This window comes from Abramis brama (assembly GCF_963993115.1).
Source record: "Abramis brama genome assembly, chromosome: 6".
Taxonomy (NCBI): domain Eukaryota; kingdom Metazoa; phylum Chordata; class Actinopteri; order Cypriniformes; family Leuciscidae; genus Abramis; species Abramis brama.
In genome coordinates, this window is record NC_139968.1 from 41,748,592 (window position 1) to 41,773,949 (window position 25,358).

General features: G+C 36.2%; 2 protein-coding genes across 3 annotated transcripts; one reads left to right on the forward strand and one right to left on the reverse strand.

Moving 5' to 3' along the window:
* Window positions 1-5,526: 5,526 nt before the first annotated feature.
* Window positions 5,527-7,094, reverse strand: LOC311085400 (uncharacterized protein). Its single transcript, XM_084117907.1, has 4 exons — window positions 6,758-7,094; window positions 6,259-6,570; window positions 5,878-6,021; window positions 5,527-5,778 (listed from the first exon to the last, which is right to left on the reverse strand). Exons 1-3 carry the CDS (start codon window positions 7,014-7,016, stop codon window positions 5,903-5,905), a joined length of 690 nt encoding a protein of 229 aa, XP_083974033.1. The 5' UTR covers window positions 7,017-7,094; the 3' UTR covers window positions 5,527-5,778; window positions 5,878-5,902.
* Window positions 7,095-9,645: 2,551 nt separating this feature from the next.
* On the forward strand, window positions 9,646-25,263 carry ncln (nicalin). Of its 2 annotated transcripts, none has more exons than XM_084116170.1 (15): window positions 9,646-9,937; window positions 10,924-11,114; window positions 13,649-13,793; window positions 14,362-14,456; window positions 16,520-16,597; window positions 18,013-18,116; window positions 18,200-18,288; window positions 19,032-19,171; window positions 19,980-20,158; window positions 20,300-20,387; window positions 21,221-21,259; window positions 21,851-22,014; window positions 22,094-22,147; window positions 22,712-22,790; window positions 24,277-25,263. In XM_084116170.1, exons 1-15 carry the CDS (start codon window positions 9,775-9,777, stop codon window positions 24,337-24,339), a joined length of 1,671 nt encoding a protein of 556 aa, XP_083972296.1. In that variant the 5' UTR covers window positions 9,646-9,774; the 3' UTR covers window positions 24,340-25,263. The 2 variants fall into 2 exon arrangements, with proteins under 2 accessions (XP_083972296.1, XP_083972295.1); XM_084116169.1 differs by having other exon boundaries at window positions 9,647-9,937; window positions 19,980-20,185.
* The last annotated feature ends 95 nt before the right edge of the window (window positions 25,264-25,358 follow it).

Below are 25,358 nucleotides of genomic sequence, written 5' to 3' on the forward strand. Positions count from 1 at the left end.
ATCAAATCAATGGTACACGTCACGTACACGCGCGCGCGCACACACACACACACACACACACACAGCTGCAGGTTGTAGTACGTCCGTTATCCGTGTGTAAAAGTTAACTGACACAGAACATTTCTGGGAAGTTAATGAACTCCATTAACACAAGATTTGTTTACCTGCATTATATATTCTACCATGAACTATATTAACATTCGTATCCACTTATTTTAATGTAATGCCTAAACGTTTAAATATATATTAATTGATCTCTGTTTTTTCTAAACTAATAGGACATGAACACAAAACATAACTACGTAATAGAGACTGAAAAATGTTCTCTTACCTGATATCACCAAAATGTTTGCAGGACTCACACATCCAGACCGACCTTCCTCTGTGTTCACATATCAGCTTCTGTTCTCCTCCGTTTACATGTCACAACGCAAATTACGGTAGTTTAAAATAATAATTTAACAGGCATAAGGAAAGACCGAGTAATCTTGCCGAGCAGTAGCACACACACGTCGTCATCGTATTTTCAAACTTGACCAGTAAAAAGGCGCGCACGGTTGTCATTGGCCAGTTACGTAGATGACAGTCATATTAACCAATCATGATCAAAGAAGGTGAAACAACCAATAGTAATTGTTTCAGCGTGGTAATGGAAAAGATTACTTTTTTTTTTTTTTTTTTTTTTTTTTTTAAAGAAATGTGTGTTTAGTTTTATTTGTATACTATATTTGATTAGTTGGTCAAATAGTGTTTGATGACAGTGTGAATAAAAATGCAATCCTGCATGGTAAGCTTTAGGCAAACACAAAATTGTAAGTCCAAACAAAATCACACAAAGCAAAAAAGTTTCTGCTTGTACTTCTCTCTTGAGATTGAAATTATATCCATTATTATTATTATTATTATTATTATTATTATTAATAATATGATTATATTTTAACATAAATTTAGATTTTTGAAGTGGTGTTTTGATCAAAATATCATACAATGCTAAAATAACAAAATAATAATTAGAAATAATAATAATTCAAAGATTATGTATTCCTTGAAGACATGACATTGATTCAACATACAGATTTTGTAAAAACAAACAAACAAACAAAATAAAAAACTTAACAACATTAAAACAACAACTGACATTATTTCAACCATATTTCAACTTTCAGTCATGTGCCAACTATGACTGAAAAGAAAAGTCTGTACTGTTGACCTCAAAAGAAAACTGAACACAAAACACAAAATGCTAAATGAATGAAACTGCACTTTATTCTGTACTCCTGTATATGATGCAAATATGATTTCTGAATTTACATTGGATTTTCTTCAAACCATGAATTTCCATTCTATCTTTCTTTACTTGGGCTATTTCATCATCTGAACTGATGTGCCCCTCTCAATAATCAAAACCCTAACCCTAACCCTAACCCTAACCCCAATATTCAAAATCAGAATTACATTGTCACTAACCAACTGACCAGAAAACTCTGGAGTATCTCCATTGAATAGGGGCATATGGCTGTTGCTAGAGGTTTGATTTCTTCTACCCATCTCTAAGCCATTATAAAAGATTTTGATAGACAGAATTTGATAGCTTCTGTAACCCATTCTTCATATTGTACAGTGACCATTTTCTGGATATTTTGAACCATTTGTATAGATTTTAAAATAACTATATGGAGATAAGCATTTTGCAGTAACTCACAAAATCAGACCACTAAAAGTTGACACTTTGAATATTTAAAGTCATGGGTTGGAACTAATGTCTGCTGAACACCAACACTCCAGGACTGGATTTGAAGAGCCATGGCCTATACTGTAACCACATGCACTATATTGCCAAAAGTATTGGGACACCCCTCCAAATCATTGAATTTGGGTGTTTCAATCACTTCCATGGCCACAGTTGAATAAAATCAAGCACTAGGCATGCAGACTTTTCTACAAACATTTGTGAAAGAATAGGTTGCTTTCAGGAGCTCAGTGAATTCAAGCGTGGTACCAGGTTTCCACCTGTGTAATAAGTCCATTTGTGAAATTTCCTCACTACTAAATATTCCACGGTCAGCAGTTAGTGGTATTATAACAAAGATTATAAATTACAAAAATATACTGTATATAATTATTTTAATGATTGTGAAGATATGTTATTTACAAGTGTATAGTTTATGATGTAATTTACAGATGCACAATTTATATTTACTACAAAATTCATTATATTTACAATTATACTTGAATGTATTTCCCCATTCATAACCCATATAGAGATTACCTATGTGGGTACCACCTTGGGCCCATGTTGGCAGCCTATATAGGACTGATTGTGTTTGCCCATGTCTGACCCATATGGTTTATCAAAGTGGACCCCATATGTTTTTCCCATTCATAACGCATATCGAAATTACCTATGTGGGTACCACCTTGGGCCCATGTTGGCAGCCTATATAGGACTGATTGTGTTTGCCCATGTCTGACACATATGGTTTGGCCAAGCGGGCCCCATATGTAACTCCCCATTCAGAACCCATATAGAGATTACCTATGTGGGTACCACCTTGGGCCCATGTTGGCAGCCTATATAGGACTGATTGTGTTTGCCCATGTCTGACACATATGGTTTGGCCAAGTGGGCCCCATATGTAACTCCCCATTCAGAACCCATATAGAGATTACCTATGTGGGTACCACCTTGGGCTCATGTTGGCAGCCTATATAGGACTGATTGTGTTTGCCCATGTCTGACACATATGGTTTGGCCAAGCGGGCCCCATATGTAACTCCCCATTCAGAACCCATATAGAGATTACCTATGTGGGTACCACCTTGGGCTCATGTTGGCAGCCTATATAGGACTGATTGTGTTTGCCCATGTCTGACCCATATGGTTTATCAAAGTGGGCCCCATATGTAATTCCCCATTCATAACCCATATAGAGATTACCTATGTGGGTACCACCTTGGGCCCATGTAGGCAGCCTATATGGGAGTGATTGTGTTTGCCCATGACTGACCCATATGATTTATCAAAGCGGACCCCATATTTTTTTCCCATTCATAACCCATATCGAGATTACCTATGTGGGTACCACCTTGGGCCCATGTTGGCAGCACATATGGGACTGATTGTGTTTGCCCATGTCTGACACATATGGTCTGGCCAAGCGGGCCCCATATGTATTTCCCCATTCAGAACCCATATAGAGATTACCTATGTGGGTACCACCTTGGGCTCATGTTGGCAGCCTATATAGGACTGATTGTGTTTGCCCATGTCTGACCCATATGGTTTATCAAAGCGGGCCCCATATGTTTTTCCGATTCGTAACCCATATAGAGATTACCTATGTGGGTACCATCTTGGGCTCATGTTGGCAGCCTATATAGGACAGATTGTGTTTGCCCATGTCTGACCCATATGGTTTATCAAAGTGGGTCCCATATGTATTTCCCCATTCAGAACCCACATAGAGATTACCTATGTGGGTACCACATTGGGCTCATGTACAGTAGGCAGCCTATATGGGACTGATTGTGTTTGCCCATGTCTGACCCATATGGTTTATCAAAGTGGACCCCATATGTTTTTCCGATTCGTAACCCATATAGAGATTACCTATGTGGGTAGCACCTTGGGCCCATGTTGGCAGCCTATATGGGACTGATTGTGTTTGCCCATGTCTGACCCATATGGTTTATCAAAGTGGACCCCATATGTTTTTCCCATTCATAACCTATATAAAAATTACCTATGTGGATACCACCTTGGGCCCATGTTGGCAGCCTATATGGGACAGATTGTGTTTGCCCATGTCTGACACATATGGTTTGGTCAAGCGGGCCCCATATGTATTTCCCAATTCAGAACCCATATAGAGATTACCTATGTGGGTACCACCTTGGGCTCATGTTGGCAGCCTATATAGAACTGATTGTGTTTGCCCATGTCTGACACATATGGTTTGGCCAAGCGGGCCCCATATTTATTTCCCAATTCAGAACCAATATAGAGATTACCTATGTGGGTACCACCTTGGGCTCATGTAGGCAGCCTATATGGGACTGATTGTATTTGCCCATGTCTGACCCATATGGTTTATCAAAGTGGACCCCATATGTTTTTCCGATTCGTAACCCATATAGAGATTACCTATGTGGGTACCACCTTGGACCTATGTAGGCAGCCTATATGGGACTGATTGTGTTTGCCCATATCTGACCCATATGTTTTATCAAAGTGGGCCCCATATCTTTTCCCCATTCATAACCCATATAGAGATTACCTATGTGGGATCTACTTTGGGCCCATGTTGGCAGCCTATATGGGACTGATTGTGTTTTCCCATGTCTGACACATATGGTTTGGCCAAGCGGGCCCCATATGTATTTCCCCATTCAGGGCCCATATAGAGATTACCTATGTGGGTACCACCTTGGGCCCATGTAGGCAGCCTATGTAGGACTGATTGTGTTTGCCCACGTCTGACCCATATGGTTTATCAAAGTGGGCCCCATATCTTTGCCCTATTCATAACCCATATAGAGATTACCTATGTGGGTACTACCTTGGGCTCATGTTGGCAGCCTATATAGGACTGATTGTGTTTGCCCATGTCTGACCCATATGGTTTATCAAAGTGGGCCCCATATCTTTGCCCTATTCATAACCCATATAGAGATTACCTATGTGGGTACCACATTGGGCTCATGTTGGCAGCCTATATAGGACTGATTGTGTTTGCCAATGTCTGACCCATATGTTTTATCAAAGTGGGCCCCATATCTTTTCCCCATTCATAACCCATATAGAGATTACCTATGTGGGTCCTACCTTGGGCCCATGTAGGCAGCCTATATGGGACTGATTGTGTTTGCCAATGTCTAACCCATTTGATAAACCCGAATGGGCCCCATTTGTGTTGCCCATTTTGAGCCCATGCACTCATTTCCCATTAGTGACCCAACTAGGACCCACATGGGGAGCCCACCTGTTTTTGCCCATGTGGGACTTACTTAGCTGACCCAAGTGGGCCCCAGATAAGATGCCCATTTTGGGACCATGCCCACTTGGTACCCACGTAGCCCAAGCATAAACCATGTGGGGCCCACATATACATGTTGGCTGGGTACAGATTTTCTACATATTCTACAGGTAACACAGTAGCCCTATAAAAGTAAATAAAATAACATTTCATAACTGTATAATACTATACAGTATTATTAAAAATCAACGGTGTAATACTGTGTTTTAACATGGTAAAAAATTACAGTAAAATAATGCATTTAATTTTACAGTATGCTTAACAGTACTGTATTTAGTGTTACAGTAATTTTACTGTTGAATGAAATACAGCATCTACTGGATAATTGTTGCCAGTAAGTTACTGTTAATTTGACAATACATTTTTTACAGTGTAGAAATAAAGCTGTATACGGTACACTGCTGAACTATTTAAAATATACATAAAAAAGATAAGGATTGCCAAAACAGTTTGTAATCCTCTGAATAAATCATGAGAGACTCTTGAACCTCAGAGTGAGAAACTTTATTGATAAAGGCAAGAAAATACATATGACAAATATACAGCAGTAGTAAAGAGAGATCTGTGTGTCTCTGTATTATTATTTTTTTTTTGTATCTGAGAGAAATATAAACAATAAAGTGACACTGTTAAAATCTGACACTGAAAGAGAGCACAAACTCAAATAATCATCAGTATTTATTATGAAAAACACTAGAAGAACCTTTAAAGTTCAGCGTTCTGCTTTAGATTTCGATACTTCCTGAAAAAGATGAACATAAAAAGCCATAAATTAATAAATGTCACAGATATTTATATATGCAAAATCAGTTTGTGAGAAATGACATCATCAATCATGTACCTGATGTGTGAATATGTGCTTGATCTCATTCAGCTCTTCTGGATCTGATCCCATAAACCACAATAATGACAGTAGCCACGCCCACCAGAGCAGAGAGGACCAATCGGATCACAGCTTCAGTAGGACCACACCAGTGGACAGAGTCTGAGGAATAAACACATCAAACTGAGATCAGATCAGTCAATACACACTAATATCAGCGCTGACATCAACTAATATTTCTGAATATACAGAAATATGATCAAATCTAATCAACAATCTTATATTCGGTTCCAAGTGAGTTTGTATACGGTCTGTCATCTCAAACTGTAAAGAGATTAAACAATTCAACATTTAAATAGTAAATAAGAATATTTGATGGACAGGACAAATGATCTTTACCATAGACAGAAACTCTGAATGCTTTTGATGAGAATCTTCCACAGTATATCTGTAGTTTATAAACTCCATCATGTTCAGTTGTGGTGTCTGTGATGGTCAGAGATCCAGTTTGTTTGTCCAGCTTCAGTCTGTCTCTGAATCTCCCATCAAGAACATCATCATATACAGTGATTCTGTCAGACCATTCATTGATTACAGCTATTAAAGTGTCTTCATCTCCAAACCTCCACTGAATCCCACCATCTATTTCAGTAAGATCAGAGTTTAGAGAGACTGAATCTCCCTCCTTCACTGACACTGACTTCACTTCATCTGTCAAACACACAGAGAACAAACAGAAACAGGGTTTGCAAAGATTAATACTGTTAAATCACTTTATAATGGTTTACTAAATTGAATAATAGTTTAAAATTTACATTAAAAATAAACAATATAAAATAAAATGGTTAATGAATTAATTTAAATTGTGCCATTAAAAAAATATTTTTTTTCAACTCACCAAAAACTGTGAGCCAGAACCTCTTGACAAATTTACTGTTTATTGTTAGGTCATAATCTCCAGCATGTTCAGTTGTGGTGTTTGTGATGGTCAGAGATCCAGTTTGATTGTCCAGCTTCAGTCTGTCTCTGAATCTCCCATCAAGAACATCATCATATACAGTGATTCTGTCAGTCTGTTTATTGATTTCAGCAATTGAAGTGTTTTCATCTCCAAACCTGTTTTCAAACCTCCACTGAATCACATCATCATCCTTCATTTCAGTAAGATCAGAGTTTAGAGAGACTGAATCTCCCTCAATCACTGACACAAACTCACCAAACACTGTATCACCAATCACTCCTGAAGAACAGAGTTTTTCACAGATTAAAGCTTTAAAATCACTTGATGTTGGTTTGATGAAGCTTCACTAAAATAACTTTTAATCGTTTAAACGTGACATTAATAATATTCTGCAGCAGTTCAAAGACAAAAGATGATGAATGAAAAGAGAAATAGATTTATATATGGAACAATAACAAAAAAAACTTTTACTGTAATGTTCAATGTCACACTCAAACTAATGCTGTTGAGTATCTGAGCTTCATATTTATATTATTTTATTTTATTTAATCAATCCATAATAACTGAGTTTAGAGCTGAATTCAAACATTATCTGTTCAATTATTTCTATATGAGAATAACAGTGAATGTTGATCCTCTCTGACTAAATTAACCAGTAATTTATCACATCAGAACAGAAACAACTGAAGTCATAAAAACACATTTAAACTCACCATCCAGACGCCAGAAACACAAGCAGAGCAAAACAGGGAGAAACATCTTCATCGGTTTCAGTCCACAAATATGAAAAGACAAACTCTTCAAAACTGGTTCAGTAATAAACAGACGTGCTGATGTGAAGCTGCTCTGAAGTAAAGTGAAGTAAAACACTACAATTACTTAAAATATCTGCCTATTTATTCAGTGTTAATGCATGTGACCGTCTAGCACTTTTTTGGATGATTAATTCACACTTTGATCATTGACACTTTGAGCTCCAGTAGGCCTCAACTTCCTGTAAGTCACTGACATCATTTTCAACAGAAATAAACTGACCAATAATGTGTTAAAAACATCTTAAAGCAACAGTTTGATCTTGTCATGAGATCCTGTGAGTGTTTGGCTCTGCTCTCTCCTGTAACTCTCTTCAGGACGTCTGTTGCTCATTTCTGATCAATTGTCTCGATTGTTTCTCCTCTCAGACTGATTTCAGAGTTTCTCTAATGGTTTTATGGAGCAGGAACAGATCGCCTGCTATAACTGTGTGGATGAAAGTGTCCTCTGATATCTTCATATGATTAATATTCAAATAAATATGCTCAATTCATACAAACACACCAGGATGTTGAATATCTGTGGCAGGAACCGGAAATACTGCTGTAATCATATCAAATGTTTATATAGAATAGAATGTTCTAGACAGGATATGAGAGAATGAACATCAAACTAACAATCTTCAGTCTCACACTGACGTTATACAGCACTGATGGAGCTTCAGGTCTCACTCCTCGAGGAAGAGGAATATAGAAAGACATTAAAAATCTATAATCCTGTTATTTCTTCTGGATCTGATGTAATGGGATGTAATAAACCATAGAGAGAAATAAACCACAATAATGACAGTAGCCACGCCCACCAGAGCAGAGAGGACCAATCGGATCACAGCTTCAGTAGGACCACACCAGTGGACAGAGTCTGAGGAATAAACACATCAAACTGAGATCAGATCAGTCAATAAACGGTTTGTAAAGTCATTCTGTGAGTTTTATTGTGATTTATATATATATTTTTTAAAAGTTACACTTCCTGAGAGGCAAATATCAGAATAATTAATGAAAATAAATCATCTCAGATTTTCTCATTTCAAGATATCAAATACTTTTATTCATTTAAATGTGAAGTGAATAATATTCTGCAGCAGTAAACACAAACAAAAGAAGACGAATGATAAGAGAAATAGATAAATATGAACCAATAACTAAGCAAAAAATAGACAAACTTTTACTTCACATAAAAGTAATGTCACACTCAAACTAATGCTGTTGGGTATTTGAGCTTCATGTTTATTATATTTTATATTATTGTATTTAATAAATCATTAATAACTGAGTTTAGAGCTGAACTCAAACTTGATCTTTCAGTAAAATCACAGTTAAATAATTCCTATATGAGACTAACTGTGAATGTTAATCTCTTACTAATTTCACCAGTTATAAAATGCCACAGTGATTGTGGGAAACGGGAAGACTCCTCTAGTGGTCATCAAGAGCACTTCATTATTTAATGTGACATTTATTTTTGAAAAAATTTATAGGAAAAATGACTCATGACTCATTGATTTCTCTGTGAGGAAACAAACAAATACACAGAGTTTCTTGTCTTTTATAAACATTAATTTCTTATATTTAACCATGACAGAAAGTTTATATTTTTATATTTTGACAGAAAGTTTATATTTTTATATTTTATTTTGACAGAAAGTTGTTTTTGTTTTTTTGTTATTTGTTCTGTAATTTATTTTTTTATATGAAGAATTGTACTGCACACCCCAAATGTAACTGATTTTGAATGTTTTGATAAATAAATAAATAAATAAATAAATAAATAAATAAATAAATCTGGGGGAAAAGGTCATACGAGGTAGTCCTTGAATATTCCTGATGGACCCCAACCAACACCAAAAAGATGCACATGAAGAACAATATTATTTCATACATTTAAATTATTTTCAAAAATATAAAATGCTTAACTAGCAGTATTCAACGCAATTTTTGTCATGTAAAAAAAGGTAAACGTACTATATCAATAAAACGTCAGTCTCATTACAGTTCGGCAGATGTGTAGGTGTCCGGTGATTTCGCCTGCCTGAAACTCTCACCACCACGGCGCCTGACAGCTCGAGCGATCGCCGTCAATCATTCATTCAGTCTTTTTCTCCGTTTCTCTCTATCGGAATCTCCCGAACCGGCTCCAGCATGTTCGAGGAGGCCAGCGAGGTGTTGGAGAACATGCTGAAGTGGTCGTTCCCGCTGAGTTTGGTGCTGTTTCTGGTGCTGGTGTGTCCGCTGCGCGCGGAAGCGGCGCATGAGTTCAGTGTGTACCGCATGCAGCAGTACGACCTGCAGGGACAAACCTACGGTAATAAACCGACACAACACGCTTTATATGGCCATATAATGCTTTAGTAACACCTCTCGCTTTGTATTTGGGACATGTGGTGGCGTAGTGGTTTATTAACCAACGTCTGCTGGGGTTTAAACCTACAACCTTTCAGTTAACAACAACACCCCAGACTGGTACCATGGTATTACCGTGGTTGAAGTGTTTCTTGGTTCAAAACGTTCTCCAGGACTCGTAACTGAATGGTTGTCGGGTTGAACCAATCAATGGTTTAATAATGGACTTTCATATTTACATGTCGTACTATGTTAAATACCGCGGTATTTACCGCGTTACTCTTACATTGACGCAGCACTATTATTTATGTACTATTATAGTTTTACGTTTTTAAATTTAATTTTAGTATTTAAGTTTTAATAGTTTGGATGTGTGCTTTTGTCCTTTTTACTACTTCAGTTTGCTTTTATTTAAACTTCATTTCAGTTTGTTTTCATCTTTTGCTAGTTAGTAAATTTAGTGCATATTTCAGTTCAGTTAAATTTAGTTAATTTTTTAGTTAACAAATATAACCTTGCATGGTACACAGCAAGATACTTCAAGAAATACCATGGTATTACCATAGTGACTCCCTCATAGCTGTTAATGTGTAAAGTTTTTTTTTTAATACTATTATAGTTTTTCTTATTTTTAAATTATCAATAGCTTTAGTCTTAGTTGAGGACAGTAACCCTTCATTGAAGCGTTAGGATGTGGCAGCTCTGTTTATCAAACGTCTCATCTTCATGAGAATTCATGAATCAAAACTGGTTTAACACGTGTTTATGGACTTCTCAGATATTTATTATATATATTTTGGTGGAGGAAGAGACACATTTGGTAACACTTTATTTTAAGGTGACATAATTAATATTACTCAGTATTATGATCGAAATGCAATATGACATAGGTAGGTTTTTTTTTTTCAATATGTGGCACATGCACTAATAATACGAATTGATTCGCAGGTTCCCGTAATGCCATTTTAAACACAGAGGCTCGTTCGGTGGAGGCCGAGGTGCTCAGCCGTCGATGCGTGATGATGCGGCTCGCCGATTTCTCTTTTGAGAAATACCAGAAGGCCCTCCGGCAGTCTGCGGGAGCCGTGGTCATCATACTCCCCCAGAACATGTCCACTATGCCCCAGGACATAGTGCAGGTAACGCTGTCAAACGACTAGGGCTGGGACAATATATCGATGTGTTGTGAATCGAGAAATGATTCTGGATCGATTTAAAATGCATCGCGATTCTCTCTTGAATCGATTCTGAGTTTAGTGTTTTAACTGCGTGCTCTAGAAACAGCCGTAATCTGCTGGCTTCTAATGCCTTACACACACATATTTTGGGGATATTTAATTTAATTTTATCAATCAATAAATTCCACTAGAAACAAACCTTGTTGTATTATTTTAATTTAATACTGTGAAGCTGCTTTGATACAATGTGTATTGTGAAAAGCGCTATACAAATATACTTGACTTGACTTGACTTGACACACCACTTGAACCTTCTATAAAATAATCATTCATAAAGTTCGAAAAGGTTGAAGCGAATTACAAGGGTGTTTGCAGTGGGCTGTTTACATTAATCTCGTGTCATAAAAGCATTCTGAGGTGCGAGTACATCCTTTGAGTTTTCCGCGTACGGACGACACCATTGTCAAAACGATCCCCATTCACACGGATCCTCGAAAACGACTGAGGCCATGTCCACACTAATACGGTTTCGTTTGAAAACGTTTATTTTTCTCTCCGTTTTGGCCTTCCGTCCACACTGAGACGGCGTTTTTATTAATGAAAACGCACTCCAAAGTGGATACATTTGAAAACGCCGTTTTCACGTTGTAGTGTGGACTGTGAAACCGGTGGTATTTAAAAATGATGACGTAAATTTAGTCATGTGACGCATATTGTACCAATAGATATTCATGTTTATACCGGTATTCTGCCTGTTATGTGCTGATCACTTTCACACTGTTGCTAAACATATTCTACATTGCACACTCTTCATATCACAGCTCTGCAAAGATGACAGAATTTACTCACATTTGCTGTCCTGCGGCAAAACATGAGAGCAGTCGCGTTTTAGACCAAACATATGGTGTCTGCGTGCGACCTGGACGCATCAGTGAATGGTGAGATATTTTACTAAATAAAAGTAGCCTGTCCGAAGAATTGCGCGATAACTTTTTATCCACCTGAATCACATCAGTGATCTTTTGTGGGGTTTTACGCATGCGCAGTAAAGGTGAATTTAGCGTTTTCAGGTGTTTTTCAAAAGTTTCTCATCCACACTGAAACGTCCGAAAACGCCTGAAAACACTAGTGTGGACGGAGAGCGTTTATAAACGAAAACGCCGTTTTCAAATGTATCCGGATTAATGTAGACGTAGCCTGAAAACGCTGTATTTTGCTGCTGGGCCGTTAGATGGCGATGAAACGGAATAGATTGAACATGTAATATGCATTTGCATGACGTCATCATCTTCACAGATTCACTTTTTTGCCGTTTACACAGAGACCGCTTTCAAAAACTCGCACTTTGAAACCCGTTTTCAAAACTTTGCGCTTTCAGGCACCCAAAACGCTGTTGTCATGTAAGCGAACGGCCAAAACGCATAAAAAGTGTTACATTTTTGGTTGAAAACGGTGTTGTGTAAACAGCCCCTCAGACTTCTTCGTTAGCATTTGAGCGTGCTGTTAAAAACTAGCATAGAGCACCATCTGCTGTTAAAAACTAAGATTAGAATCGATTCGCGATGCATTCGGAAAAAATCGTTCCAGGAATCGGGATGCATCGATATATTGTCCCAGCCCTACTAAGGACCCGGGCTGCGTTCAGCCCCGACAAAACGTTGCACAACGTTTTTTAAACAGAAACGGTGACGCGTTGAACACACTGTTCTGATGACGCAAGAGTTGCAACTATGGCAGCTGAGAAGGCCATTCTTTGTGTTCTTTGTGAAGAATTTTCGGAGCCTGATGAAGTCGGTATAAATATGTGTTTAATACTACAAAATATGCCCGATGTTACAGTTACTGCACTTGCCGCCCAGAACAAAAGAGAACATCCCAATCGAGTGAAGGGATTACTGAAACTGAAGCACACATCTTACCTAATGTGTCAGACTAAAACACATCTATTTAGCCTCACATACTGACTTTATTTGTAGTTCATACTGTTTTAATACCCTGTATTTTCTTTCTCATTTTTAGGAAAAGCACTTAATTACCATTGTTTATTTCTATACCAAATGTCATACACTTGCAATGAAGCTAAAAATATAAACAACTACATCATTATGTTGATATCCTATATTTTTACAAAACTTACGACAAACATGTCTTCTAATATCCTCAGTTGTTGCGTATACCGAGCTGCATCGAACACATTTGTAAATTACTTTCCTTGAACCCATTGTGCGAGTTCACTTTAATACCGTGTGCTTTATATACATGTTGCTGCTGATTGGACTGCAGTTCTGACACACCAACCAAACAAGAGAAAACGTATCTCAAACCCCGTTGCACACCGGTGCACGCCGTTTCCAGGAAACATGACGTTCAACCCGGAAACCGTAGCAAAAAGTTGCGCACCGTTTTGAACTTGAACGTGCCCCCGTTCAGAGGCGAGTGTCGTGCGGGATGTTCCTCCTGGAGGCTGATTATGGGTCTGCTTTCGTCCCCTGCAGCAGTTCATGGAGCTGGAGCCGGAGCTGTTGGCCACCGAGACCATCGTGCCCGTGTACTTCGCCCTGGAGGACGAGGAGCTGCTGTCCATCTACACACAGACACAGATCTCCTCTTCCTCACAGGGGTCTTCATCAGCGGCTGAAGGTACCCGAAAATATGCATTATGAACGCTCTGTACCATAAACTGTAGTTTATATGAAATGCTTTATTATAAGAAATATTGTAATAATAAGATATATTATCTTAAATGTCTTTTAAAATGTCTTTTTTATACAATATTTTATATTAATATTAATATATATATATAAAATGCTAATTTATCATTTTTATTTGTTACATATCAGACAAATATATATTACATGTTATTTTTATATAATATTTTAATATTTCATATATATATATATATATATATATATATATATATATATATATATATATATATATATATATATATATATATATATGATTTGTGATATTGTTATACATATTATATGAATGAAATATATTGTTTATATTTTTTATAATATATACCATAAGGTTTATATGCATTACATTTTATATATTATAATAAATTATTTATATAAAATATGTGGTATTAATGCATACATATAAAAATATACTTCATTTTATAATCATATTTTTATACATATTAATGTATTATACCGTGTGTTTATATAATGGTTTTATAGTTAATGTGTTTGTTTTTGCTCAGTGCTGCTGCACACAGCGACCGCTAATGGTTTTCAGATGGTGACCAGTGGAGCTCAGAGCAAAGCTGTCACTGATTGGGCCATTACCAGTCTAGAGGTGAGTGTAACTGATTCCAGAAAACACCAGTTTACCCATAATCCCAGTTACTCACCCTGATGTCCCACCAAACCTGTATGACCTCACCCGTTCTCTGAACCAAAATTATGTTTTGAAGAACATTTCAAGCTGCTTTATCATCTAGGGGAAGTTGAAAACCATAATAAAAGTAGTTCTTCAATTTCTGGACTACGACAAAGTCTTCTAAAGCCAAATTTGTGGCAAAAATTCAAGCAATTATTTGCTCAGACTTGGCCAATAAGGACGCATCACAGCAGGTTTGACATTAAGAACTGCACGATTCTGGATCAATTGAGAAGCACATTTTTTTGTGTGTTTTAAAAGAAATATCACGATTCTCCCATAATTCTGAACAGACTATCTAAACAAAACATGTAATTAACTACATGTTCTGACAGTTTTAATTGCTGTTGTCTTTTTAAGGTAGTGAAGACATCATTAAAGTCACCCATGTGTCTCTCTAGCGGTTAACCTACATTTTATGAAGCGATGTGTTAAAAAAACATAATTTACCACTTTATTTACAAAATACGAATCTCCAACGACTGTTCACGACGCATGCGTGTTGTGTTGATGAAAGAGCTGGCGCTGTTGTGTGAACGCGCTTTGGAAAATGATATTTTGTAAATAAAACTACAACTGTAAAATTTTACCTTGTGTTGCGCAGCTGTCGACTTTTAAAGTGCGAAATGGCAGAAATGGCACTCAGTATGAACTTGAACTTGGACTTTATTGTCATTATACATGTAGTATAATGAAATTCTGTCTGGTGAATGAATCTCAGTTAAAGAACTAAACAAAAACACTTCAAACAAACAACAACAAGCAATATGTGACCCTGGACCACAAAACCAGTCTTATGGGTAAAAAAATGTTTAATTGAGAATTATACATCATCTGAAAGCTGAATAAATAAGCTTTCGATAGAACAATATTTGGGACAACAGGACAATATTTGGTCGAGATACAACTATTTGAAAATCTGGAATCTGAGGGTGCAAGAAAATCTAAATATTGAGAAAACCATCTTTAAAGTTGTTCATTTCTGTTGGCGATTTTGCTGCATTAACTCACAAAAATAAATTTTTGATATATTTACAGTAGGAAATTTACAAAACAACTATCATTAATATCCTAATGATATTTGGTGTAAAAGAAAAATCGATAATTTTGACCCATACAAATCAAAATCAAATCAAATATATTTGTATAGCGCTTTTCACAATATAGATTGTATCAAAGCTTCACAGTATTAAATTAAAATAAAATAATACAACAAGGTTTGTTTCTAGTGGAATTTATTGATTGATAGAATAAAATTAAATATCCCCAAAATATCCCCAACTGAGCAAGCCAAAGGCAACAGTGGCAAGGAACCGAAAAAACTCCATCAGGTGACCTAATGAAAAAAAAAAAAAAAAAAAAAACCTTGGGAGAACCCAGGCTCAGTCGGGGGCCAGTTCTCCTCTGGCATTTATGAACTAGAGGCCGGATTGTAGTTTGAACTGTGAGATTAACAATATTATATGAATGCCTGGCCGAAAAGATGCGTCTTTAATCTAGTTTTAAACTGGGAGAGCGAGTCTGAGCAACGAACAGTATCAGGAAGGCTATTCCAGAGTTTCGGAGCCAAATGTGAAAATGCTCTCCCTCCTTTGGTTGATCTGGATATCCTAGGTATGACCAAAAGCCTTGAATTTATTGATCTTAAAGAGTGCGATGGATTATAGGGTGATAGAAGATCCGTTAAATAGACTGGAGCTAAGCCGTTTAGGGCTTTATAAGTCAGTAGCAATACCTTATAATTAATACGGAACTTTATAGGTAGCCAATGTAGTGATGATAAAATCGGTGTTATATGACCATACACTGTATTGTTGGCTATTGCCACCAAGATACCCGTGTGACATGTGACTGGTTTTGTGGTCCAGGGTCACATATGGCTTTGAGTCTTAACTAGTTGACTTTTTTACTCCCTCACAAATAGCAAAGCCTGATTCTCCAGCGTGATGTCCATCATATACTCTCTCTTATGTTCTCAGGGGCGTCTCACAGGTGCGGGAGAGGATCTGCCCACTATCGTCCTGGTTGCTCACTACGACTCTTTCGGAGTTGCTCCGGTAAGGACCTCGTGTCACTGTCTTTCACTCGATGAGGTATAGAGGGAATGCACTGACGTCACTTTCCTCAGCCGAACTGAGTGGCAGAAGAGCTGCTGGGTGACTGGATTTAATAGAGGAACTGTGAAAACGCCAGTAAAACAAACGATTATCAGTTTAAACTAAAGGCTGGACTCGATATAGTGTTTCTTACAAGCTACCAAACATCCAGTGATCCATGGATATTGACATGCAAAAGGAATCATGTTTCCTGACATTTATATGAGCCTGATTTCGACACCGGGGAAATACATAAAGCAAATTTGCTTGTGAACGCTTTATATAAATACAATATGAGGAGGTCTAATTCCGAGTGATCACTTATATCAACGTTATATATATCATCATATCGTCCAGCCTTAAAACTATTTAAAAACATCCAATTATGCAGAATATTCAATGGAAAATATTTCATTGATGAGTTGTCAATACAATATATAACACTACAATATACAGTGTATGATTTTACCCCTAAATTCAGCATTTTGACACAAAATGAAACTGCAAATCCACTTTTCGCTATCGTTGTTTCTATAAATTGCAGCGATTCATTTGCTTCTGTTCCGAAGCTTTCGCAGTCTGTAAAAATATACCTCAGATTTCTTGTCAAATCTAGTTCTTCAATGAATCTCAAAGCTCTTTCCCGTTTTAGATGTGTTTTGTGTGTTTTTCTGGCCATTCACGCTGAAAACAGATGCTGTTGCTCACACACACACACTCTATTGTGGCGATATTGAGTGCAGGGTTTGAAACCCAGAATTTGGCTACTAAATACTAAAGTTACCAGCCATTCAGAACTTCTACTAGCCAAAAATGAAAGAAATTAACCAGATTAAATATGTCACAGCTTATATATATTTATATATACATGATAAAATTTGGATTTCATACATTCATTTCTTATTCAAACTAAATCCTGTCATCCAGCATCTCCTCCCTCTTTCATCATCATCCTTTTCACCAAAATTGTGTTTTAGGTGGACAGATCAATACAGTACAAAAGAACATCAAAAAAATGTAGGATGTTGGAAAATAGCAATGTCTTTTCTGTTAACCAAATGCTTTTTAATCTTTGCTATTGCTTCAATGAACAAGCGCGCCGTTATTTGTTGTGTAGTGACGGTCATGTTCAAGTAAGCCAGATATGAGCAGATTCTGTCTAATACGCTGTATTTAATATATCATGATGACTCACGAGTTGAGTATTTGCACTAAATCTGTGCAGATTTACACAAACTTCCCCAGCAAAGTGAATAAACATAAGTAACATGGTAAATTGGCTCGTGATTTGACAGCATTACCCGCCACAGTTGATTTTTACCCGCATTCGGCAGGTGTTAGATTCAAAGCTTGATTGAGTGTGTGTGTTGTTTCAGTGGCTGTCGTACGGCGCGGACTCGAACGGTAGTGGAGTGGCTGTGTTGCTGGAGCTCGCGAGACTGTTTTCCAGACTCTACTCCTACAAGAGGACGCATGCAGGGTAACACTTGCGCTTCGTTTAGTAAAACAGATGCTTCAAACAGATTTCTGTCTGCGTGCTTTACTAAAGACATATTTTTATAGATACAACCTGCTGTTTTTCTTGTCGGGAGGCGGGAAGTTTAACTACCAAGGCACTAAACGCTGGCTGGAGGACAATCTGGATCACACAGGTGCGAACGTGACCTCACGAACCACACCGGGCGGGACATTCACTCGCATTTGCCATTAAAAATAGATTTTATTAACTGTGTATATCGACGTGCACAGCTAATTTAGTTTAAATGAAGTTCTGTATTATAATAAATATTATGATAATTTGATATGTTTTATTATTATTTAATATTAATAGGAAATTATATAAAATATGGTATTTGGTTTGCACAATACAACATATTTTCATGTATTAAAATGCATATAAATATATACTTTATGTAATATTTGCATATATTTTTTATTTCTAAAATTGTATAATTGTATTTTATTATAATATATATTTATTGGCCTTTAAGTCAGTGTTAAAAATATACATAATTCCATATTTAAATAAATAAATATACTTTGTAGAAATATTTGAAACTCTAATTATTTCAGTATTTGATAAATTTTCATTGTGCTTTCATTGTTTAAAAAATAAAACATTTAAAAATATATATTTTTAAGAAAAGACAAATCTTAGATATATTTTCATTGCGCTCCTAAATTTCAAAATCAAATATTATATTGTTTGTCTTAAATACTCATATTTTATTGTCAAATATTACAATAGTAATAGTTCTTACTTTAATAGCATTCATTTCGTAATAATAACAACAATAATAACAATCAGCAAAACACAAGCTGTTTAAAACAGTAATTGAAGAGAAAAGAGAGCATTTACGTACGCTAAAGCTTTGACCTCGTCCTTGTCTTTCAGATTCCAGTCTTCTCCAGGACAACGTGGCGTTTGTTTTGTGTCTGGACACTCTGGGTAACAGCGACAACCTTCACCTCCATGTGTCCAAGCCACCGAAAGAGGGAAGCCCACAGCACACCCTACTCAAAGAGCTGGAGACCGTAAGACTATCCGCTCGCTATTGAGATATATATATATATATATATATATACGGAATAGGGCTGCCCCCTAATAGTCCACTAACCATTAATAAAAACTAAGATTTTATTAGTCGTAAAAAAACTCCACAGGAAGTGGCGAAATCTGTAACGGACAGATCGTTATCGGCCTATCATTTATCAACCTCAAATATGGCTAATCACTTGAAACATGAAGTCCGCTCACTATAATGCTAACCTAGACAAATGTGCGCTATTATTAGGGTATATTCATGTGTTTGTGTGGAGAGCCGCTTACTGCGTGACATGCAGGCGCCGGTACATCACTTGAGTTCAAATACTGTCATTTTTTGGTCATAAGGGTCTACTTTTATTTTTTTTAAACTCACAATAACAACAAAACGTTGTGCTTTTTGTAAAGTAATGGAGCTTTCTGTCGATTCAGTCTTAGTGAACTGGAGCGCATCACATAAATGAACTGAAATCGAAACTCTGCATGTGCCTGCCTCACAGACATGAGGAATATATCTGTATAAAGCTTGAAATGTCTACATATCGTTTTACTGAATAATTAAGTAAACCTAATTTCTTAATTTATCTTTGTAAAGAAACCTCATTGCTTTTGGCTACTCTCTGCTGTCCAATCGGCCACCGTAACTTCTGTTGGGTGCAGTTCGCATCCTCACCACTAGATGCCGCTAAAAATTACACACTGCACCTTTAAATGAACGACTATAGGGCAGCTCTAATATGGAAAAGTCCTTGTGATGTCAAACGGCATTGGCGGGTCATCATCATCTCTCATTATCAGGTGGCGGCCCATCAGCACCCCGAGCTGAAGTTCTCAATGGTCCACAAGAAGATCAACCTGGCGGACGACACCCTAGCGTGGGAACATGAGCGTTTCGGCATCCGCCGCCTGCCCGCCTTCACCCTGTCCCGCCTGGAGAGCCACCGCAGCCCCGAGCGCCACTCCATCATGGACATGCGGTCAGTGTCGGGAGAGGCCACCGCTGGGTGGGTGATGATTGGTGCTCTCTCTCTTTCGCCCCACCGTTAGTTCCCTCCCTCGCTGCTGATTGGTTGCTGCCATTGATGTCGTCATTGTTGCGTTTTTCCATGTTCTCGTAGGCCTCACGTGGATCTGACGAAACTCACTCGCAACACTAAAGTCATCGCAGAAACGCTGGCGAGAGTGATATACAACCTGACGGAGAAAGTAATGTGGCATTTGTCTTTTTCTTTGCAGATATTAGTGTACATTAATTTGATGACAGTTTTAAATGTATAGTAATTAAATGTAATGGTGCATGAAGGAAATGCGGTTTTAATGTGTGTTTTTTTTTTTTGTATAAACATTGTGGGATTTGTTTTTTTTTTTTTTAAACCACTTCAGGTTTGAAAACCTAATGCTGCACAAAAAATACTAATTACAATTTTATTTAATTACAATTTAACAAATTTTTTTTTTTTTTTATAAATATTGTGATTTTATAATGTGTGTGCTTTTAAACAGTATAAATAATTTATATAATTAAATATACTGTATATAATTTATATTTATTAGATATATTTTATTATTGCTAAATAGCAATATTAATTAAAGTTTTTAAAAAGGGTATTTTTTAATGATTTCATTATATATAATGAAATATACATATTACATTTATATTATATATTACATTTATTAGATATTTTGTCATTTTTATTAATAAATAACAATATTACACAAAATGAGAAATATTACTATTGTAAGATTTGACTAATATAAAGAAATTGTGTATTTAAGATTTTTTTATTTTTTTTTACTGCTACTAATAATGACGAAAAGTTATTTTATTTTGTTAAAATATTATTTTACAGTGCAACTGTGAAACAGTTTTTCACACAATATTTATTTAAATTGCAGCCTTTGTCATTTTAATAATGGCACTAAGACATACATATCACAATTTTGGTTTTATCTCCATTAATCGCTCAGCTCTACCATCTGGCATCATGAAACTCAAAATGTGGCTTTTAATAGTGTGATAATTGTCATATTTCACCCAGGGTGCCAGCGGAGACCTGGAGATCTTCACTGAACAGATGGTGAGTAGAAGATGGGCCAATGACATGTTACTGCCCAAAATCTGCTGTCTGTTCATCTTTCTTTAGTGTGTAATGTTACTGTTTGAGTTCGTCTCTATTATCAGTGTCACTGTTTCTGAACTCCTGAAACGCCTCCATTGTAGTCTCGAGTTTCTTCCGGGAACGAACACGTCACAATATTCCTCATTTAGATAATTCATACGCAGAATAAAGGGGCGGGGCCTGGTTGAGTTAGTTAGTAGTGTGTTAAACTGGCGGTTTCATTTCCCAAACACACTTGAAGCGCTCGACTAATCACAGCACACTGCTCCAGCCGACCAATCAGAGCACAGTGTGCTTTTCAGAAGGAGGGGCTTCATAGAGACAGAGCGTTACTGACAGACTAAAAAGAGAGGAGCCGCAACAATGGAGAATATGGGGAAAATAATCAACATTCAAGCAGGAAAACTTATTCTAGTAGAGCCTGAAAACAAAATCAAGACACAACAGGTCCTCTTCAAGGCATATTTCTCTGCATGTTTGCTTTCAGTGAAGATTTGTCGCTGTAAACGTGTTGTTCTTTATTTAAGTGCGCTCCTGTTTTCCCAACAGCAGGTGCAGGAGGATCAGCTGGTGTCACTGGTGGACTGGCTGACGGCGCAGCCACGAGCCGCACAGCTCCTGGATAAAGACAGTAGCATTGTTAACACACTGGAGTATTACATGAACCGCTACCTGAAGGACGTCAAGAGGCATCTGGTCAGGGCCGACAAGAGGTGAAGCGCTCGCTCTTTCAGTGCTCGTTTCAAATGAATATTCAGAGGTTAATGGGTTTTTGTTTTCATTTCTCAACAGGGACCCTGAATTTGTCTTTTATGATCAACTTAAGCAGACCATGAATGCTTATAGGTGAGACTGGCAATGATTTGATGTTTATTTAAATACATTTTTAGCATTCTTTTCAAACTTTTAAAGGGATAGTTCACCTCAAAATGACGCAGAGGAAGATATTTTGATATTACCAAACAGTTGTGAAACAACAATGACTTGGTATGGATAAAAAAATACTATGTAAGTCAATGGTGCCCCACAACTGTTTGGTTGCAAATATTCTTCAAAATATCTTCTTTTGTGTTCAGTAGAACAAAGAAACTCATACACGTTGGAACAACTTGAGGGTTAGTAAATGATGACAGACTTCTCATTTTTGGGTGAACTATCCCTTTAAGGATTATTAAACATTATATTATTACGGGTTTCATAATTAAACCTGGGTTGGTAATGAATTGAAAGCAGGTTTAAAGATGAGTTGACATTTTTAATGATCGAATTTATGAAGTGAATAACCTTTTTAACTGACCCCCGTTCAGCTTTACAAGTGAGAAATGTTGCTTAACCCTGGATTAAAAAATGACCTTAACCCTATATTAAAATTGCTGTTTGAATAATGTTGTTGCATTTGACACAAACCAGGGTAAAACCAGCGATCTTTGACCTGCTGCTCGCTGGCTGTATCGCAGCATATCTTGGAGTGCTGTATTTGGCTGTCCTGGTAAGACTAATATTCTGGAAATTTAGTGCACACTTTTTTTTTTATTATTCTTCGCATGCATCATATATTGTCCAGGTCACATTTCACCCCAAAAACAAAAGCAAATCATATATTTTATAATATACACTCAAACCAAAATGTATTCAGACACCTTCAACATTTCTCACATTATCACAGTTTAGTTTAGAAAATGGTTATAAAATATGACTGGAACTAGAGTTGATATTTGACTGGTTTTGTCCGTCTTTCTGTTAGACTGTCTCACACATGAATTATGTTGAATATCTGTCAGCTGTTAAATTTAACTACACAATTAGATAATACCAGTTTAGCTCAACCAGTGACCAAGCAATGCTTCATTTTGTTCAGTCTGTGTGTAAAAAGAGCATTAGCAATTAAAGAAAAAACACTTCAGCAAAACATGATCAGCTCAAAGTGTCTGAATCATTTCTGGTCCCAAATTTTTTATATATTATTTCTGGTAGTCACTGTATGAAGAATTTTTTAGGGTATAATATGTCACTGTTTACTTTTATTTTGCTATCCTCACTTACATAAATTAACTATAGTGTCCTGCACACACTAGTAAAAAAAAAAATCAAAAATGTATATATGGTGTCTGAATAATTTTTGGTTTGACTGTAAATGTTATATTTTTACCCGGTTTTATCTTTAATATATATATATATATATATATATATATTATACATTATACATTATACATTATATTATATGAATAATACATATCACAACACGTTCTCATTACTGTGGTGAAATCTACATTTGTAATTATTTTGTGTGTTTGTTATTCACATGAATTCACATTTCATCCCAAGCAAAATATTTTTTATCATAATTTTTTTTTTTTTTTTTTTGCCAGTTTTATTTTTAATATTTTATGTTGTTATATATAACAACATGTTTTCAAGACAATTAAGCACATTTTCACAACATGTTCTCATTACTGTTATGGTATAAATATACATTTGTTATATGTCAGTGTTATTTTAGTATTTTTGAGATACAACTATAGTTTTTTATTCATATTTTGATTATTAATATTATTCATATTTTCTTCATTTTCTGTTAAAGTCTTAGTAATTTTGTTTTTATTATTTAAAAAAAAATGTATATACCATATATTTATACATATTTGTAATTTCCGTAATAACCAGATAACATATTTATATATAACTGTCATTAGCGTAATGACCATACATTTATACATATTTGTCATTTATATATATTTGTCATTATCGTAGTAACCATGTCATATATTTATACATATTTGTAATTTCGGTAATGACCATTTATATATTTGTCATTACAAGGTAACCATATATATATATATATATATATATATATATATATATGTATATATATATGTATATGTATATGTATATGTATATGTATATATATTCATATTTGTCATTACAATACAACATACTGTAATAACAAAACCATTTTAATTTTTGTTTTCCTGTAGAATTTTGGATTTCTGTACGGTTTCCTGCGTAGAGTCACGGCTCCTCGGGTCAAACAGCACTAACCTCTTCAAGCACCTGCAGTACGAGGAGCCAAGAGTGTGTTTGCTTTCTTTATATCACACCTAGTTTGTTTGTTTGATTGATTGATTACTTTTTTGAGAATGTACATTAATTTCAATGCCAAGTGTTTCATCCACTACATCTCCATCTGCCTTTCAAGTCTTCCTGGTCTCGATGTTGCCTCAAGTTCTGTTTCCTTACAACTACAATCCATAATCATTCAAACGGAGTTCATTTAGTAATGCAAACAAGTACCCTTCGGTGTGTTGCGGTTGTTTAATTGCCGTCATGAACTGCACATCTTGCATCAACTGTTTCCAGAATCCCCCCCTCATGTTGTTATTCTTCACTGGCAGCTACTACAAAGTGGGCCAAAATTGTTGCGGTTTGAGTTGAAGTCTGTTGACTCTCAAGACTGATTCTCAATCTTTGTCACGCGAGTCTCAACTCAAACTGCTGATTCTCTTCGGAGTGAGTATTACATTGTGACGTTTGGAAACCGTTTGGCATTTCATGTTTTGCAGATTATTTTATCCTAAAGTTTTTCCTCAAGAGTAATATTATTAACTCCATGGTTCTCAAGGTGTTTATAACTCCCATTTCGTTCTTGTATCCTAATTCCACCTGTCGTTTTGACATCCGAAGTCCAGTTCTGTTTTCACTATTTATTAGGAAGCAGTGTGGTACAAATTTGCTGTTATTTATGGAAGCTGATACGCTTCGACATGCACTGATTACAATTTTTTTTTTTTTTTTTTTTTTTTGGTTCTCCGAACTTGATTTAACTTTACAAATCAGAGGTACATAAACTTGATTCTTAAGGAGAAGGATGAAGAAAAAATAAAGGCATTTGTTGAATTAAGAACACATTCCTGTTGGTTTCTTTGCACAGTTTTTATTAAATGGAAAAACATGACATGACAACATGTTTCAATTCACCAATTCAACTGAAATAATTGAAATAGTTCAATAACAATTGAGATAATACCTGTCACTCCTTCTGATCAGATCAAAATCAAGG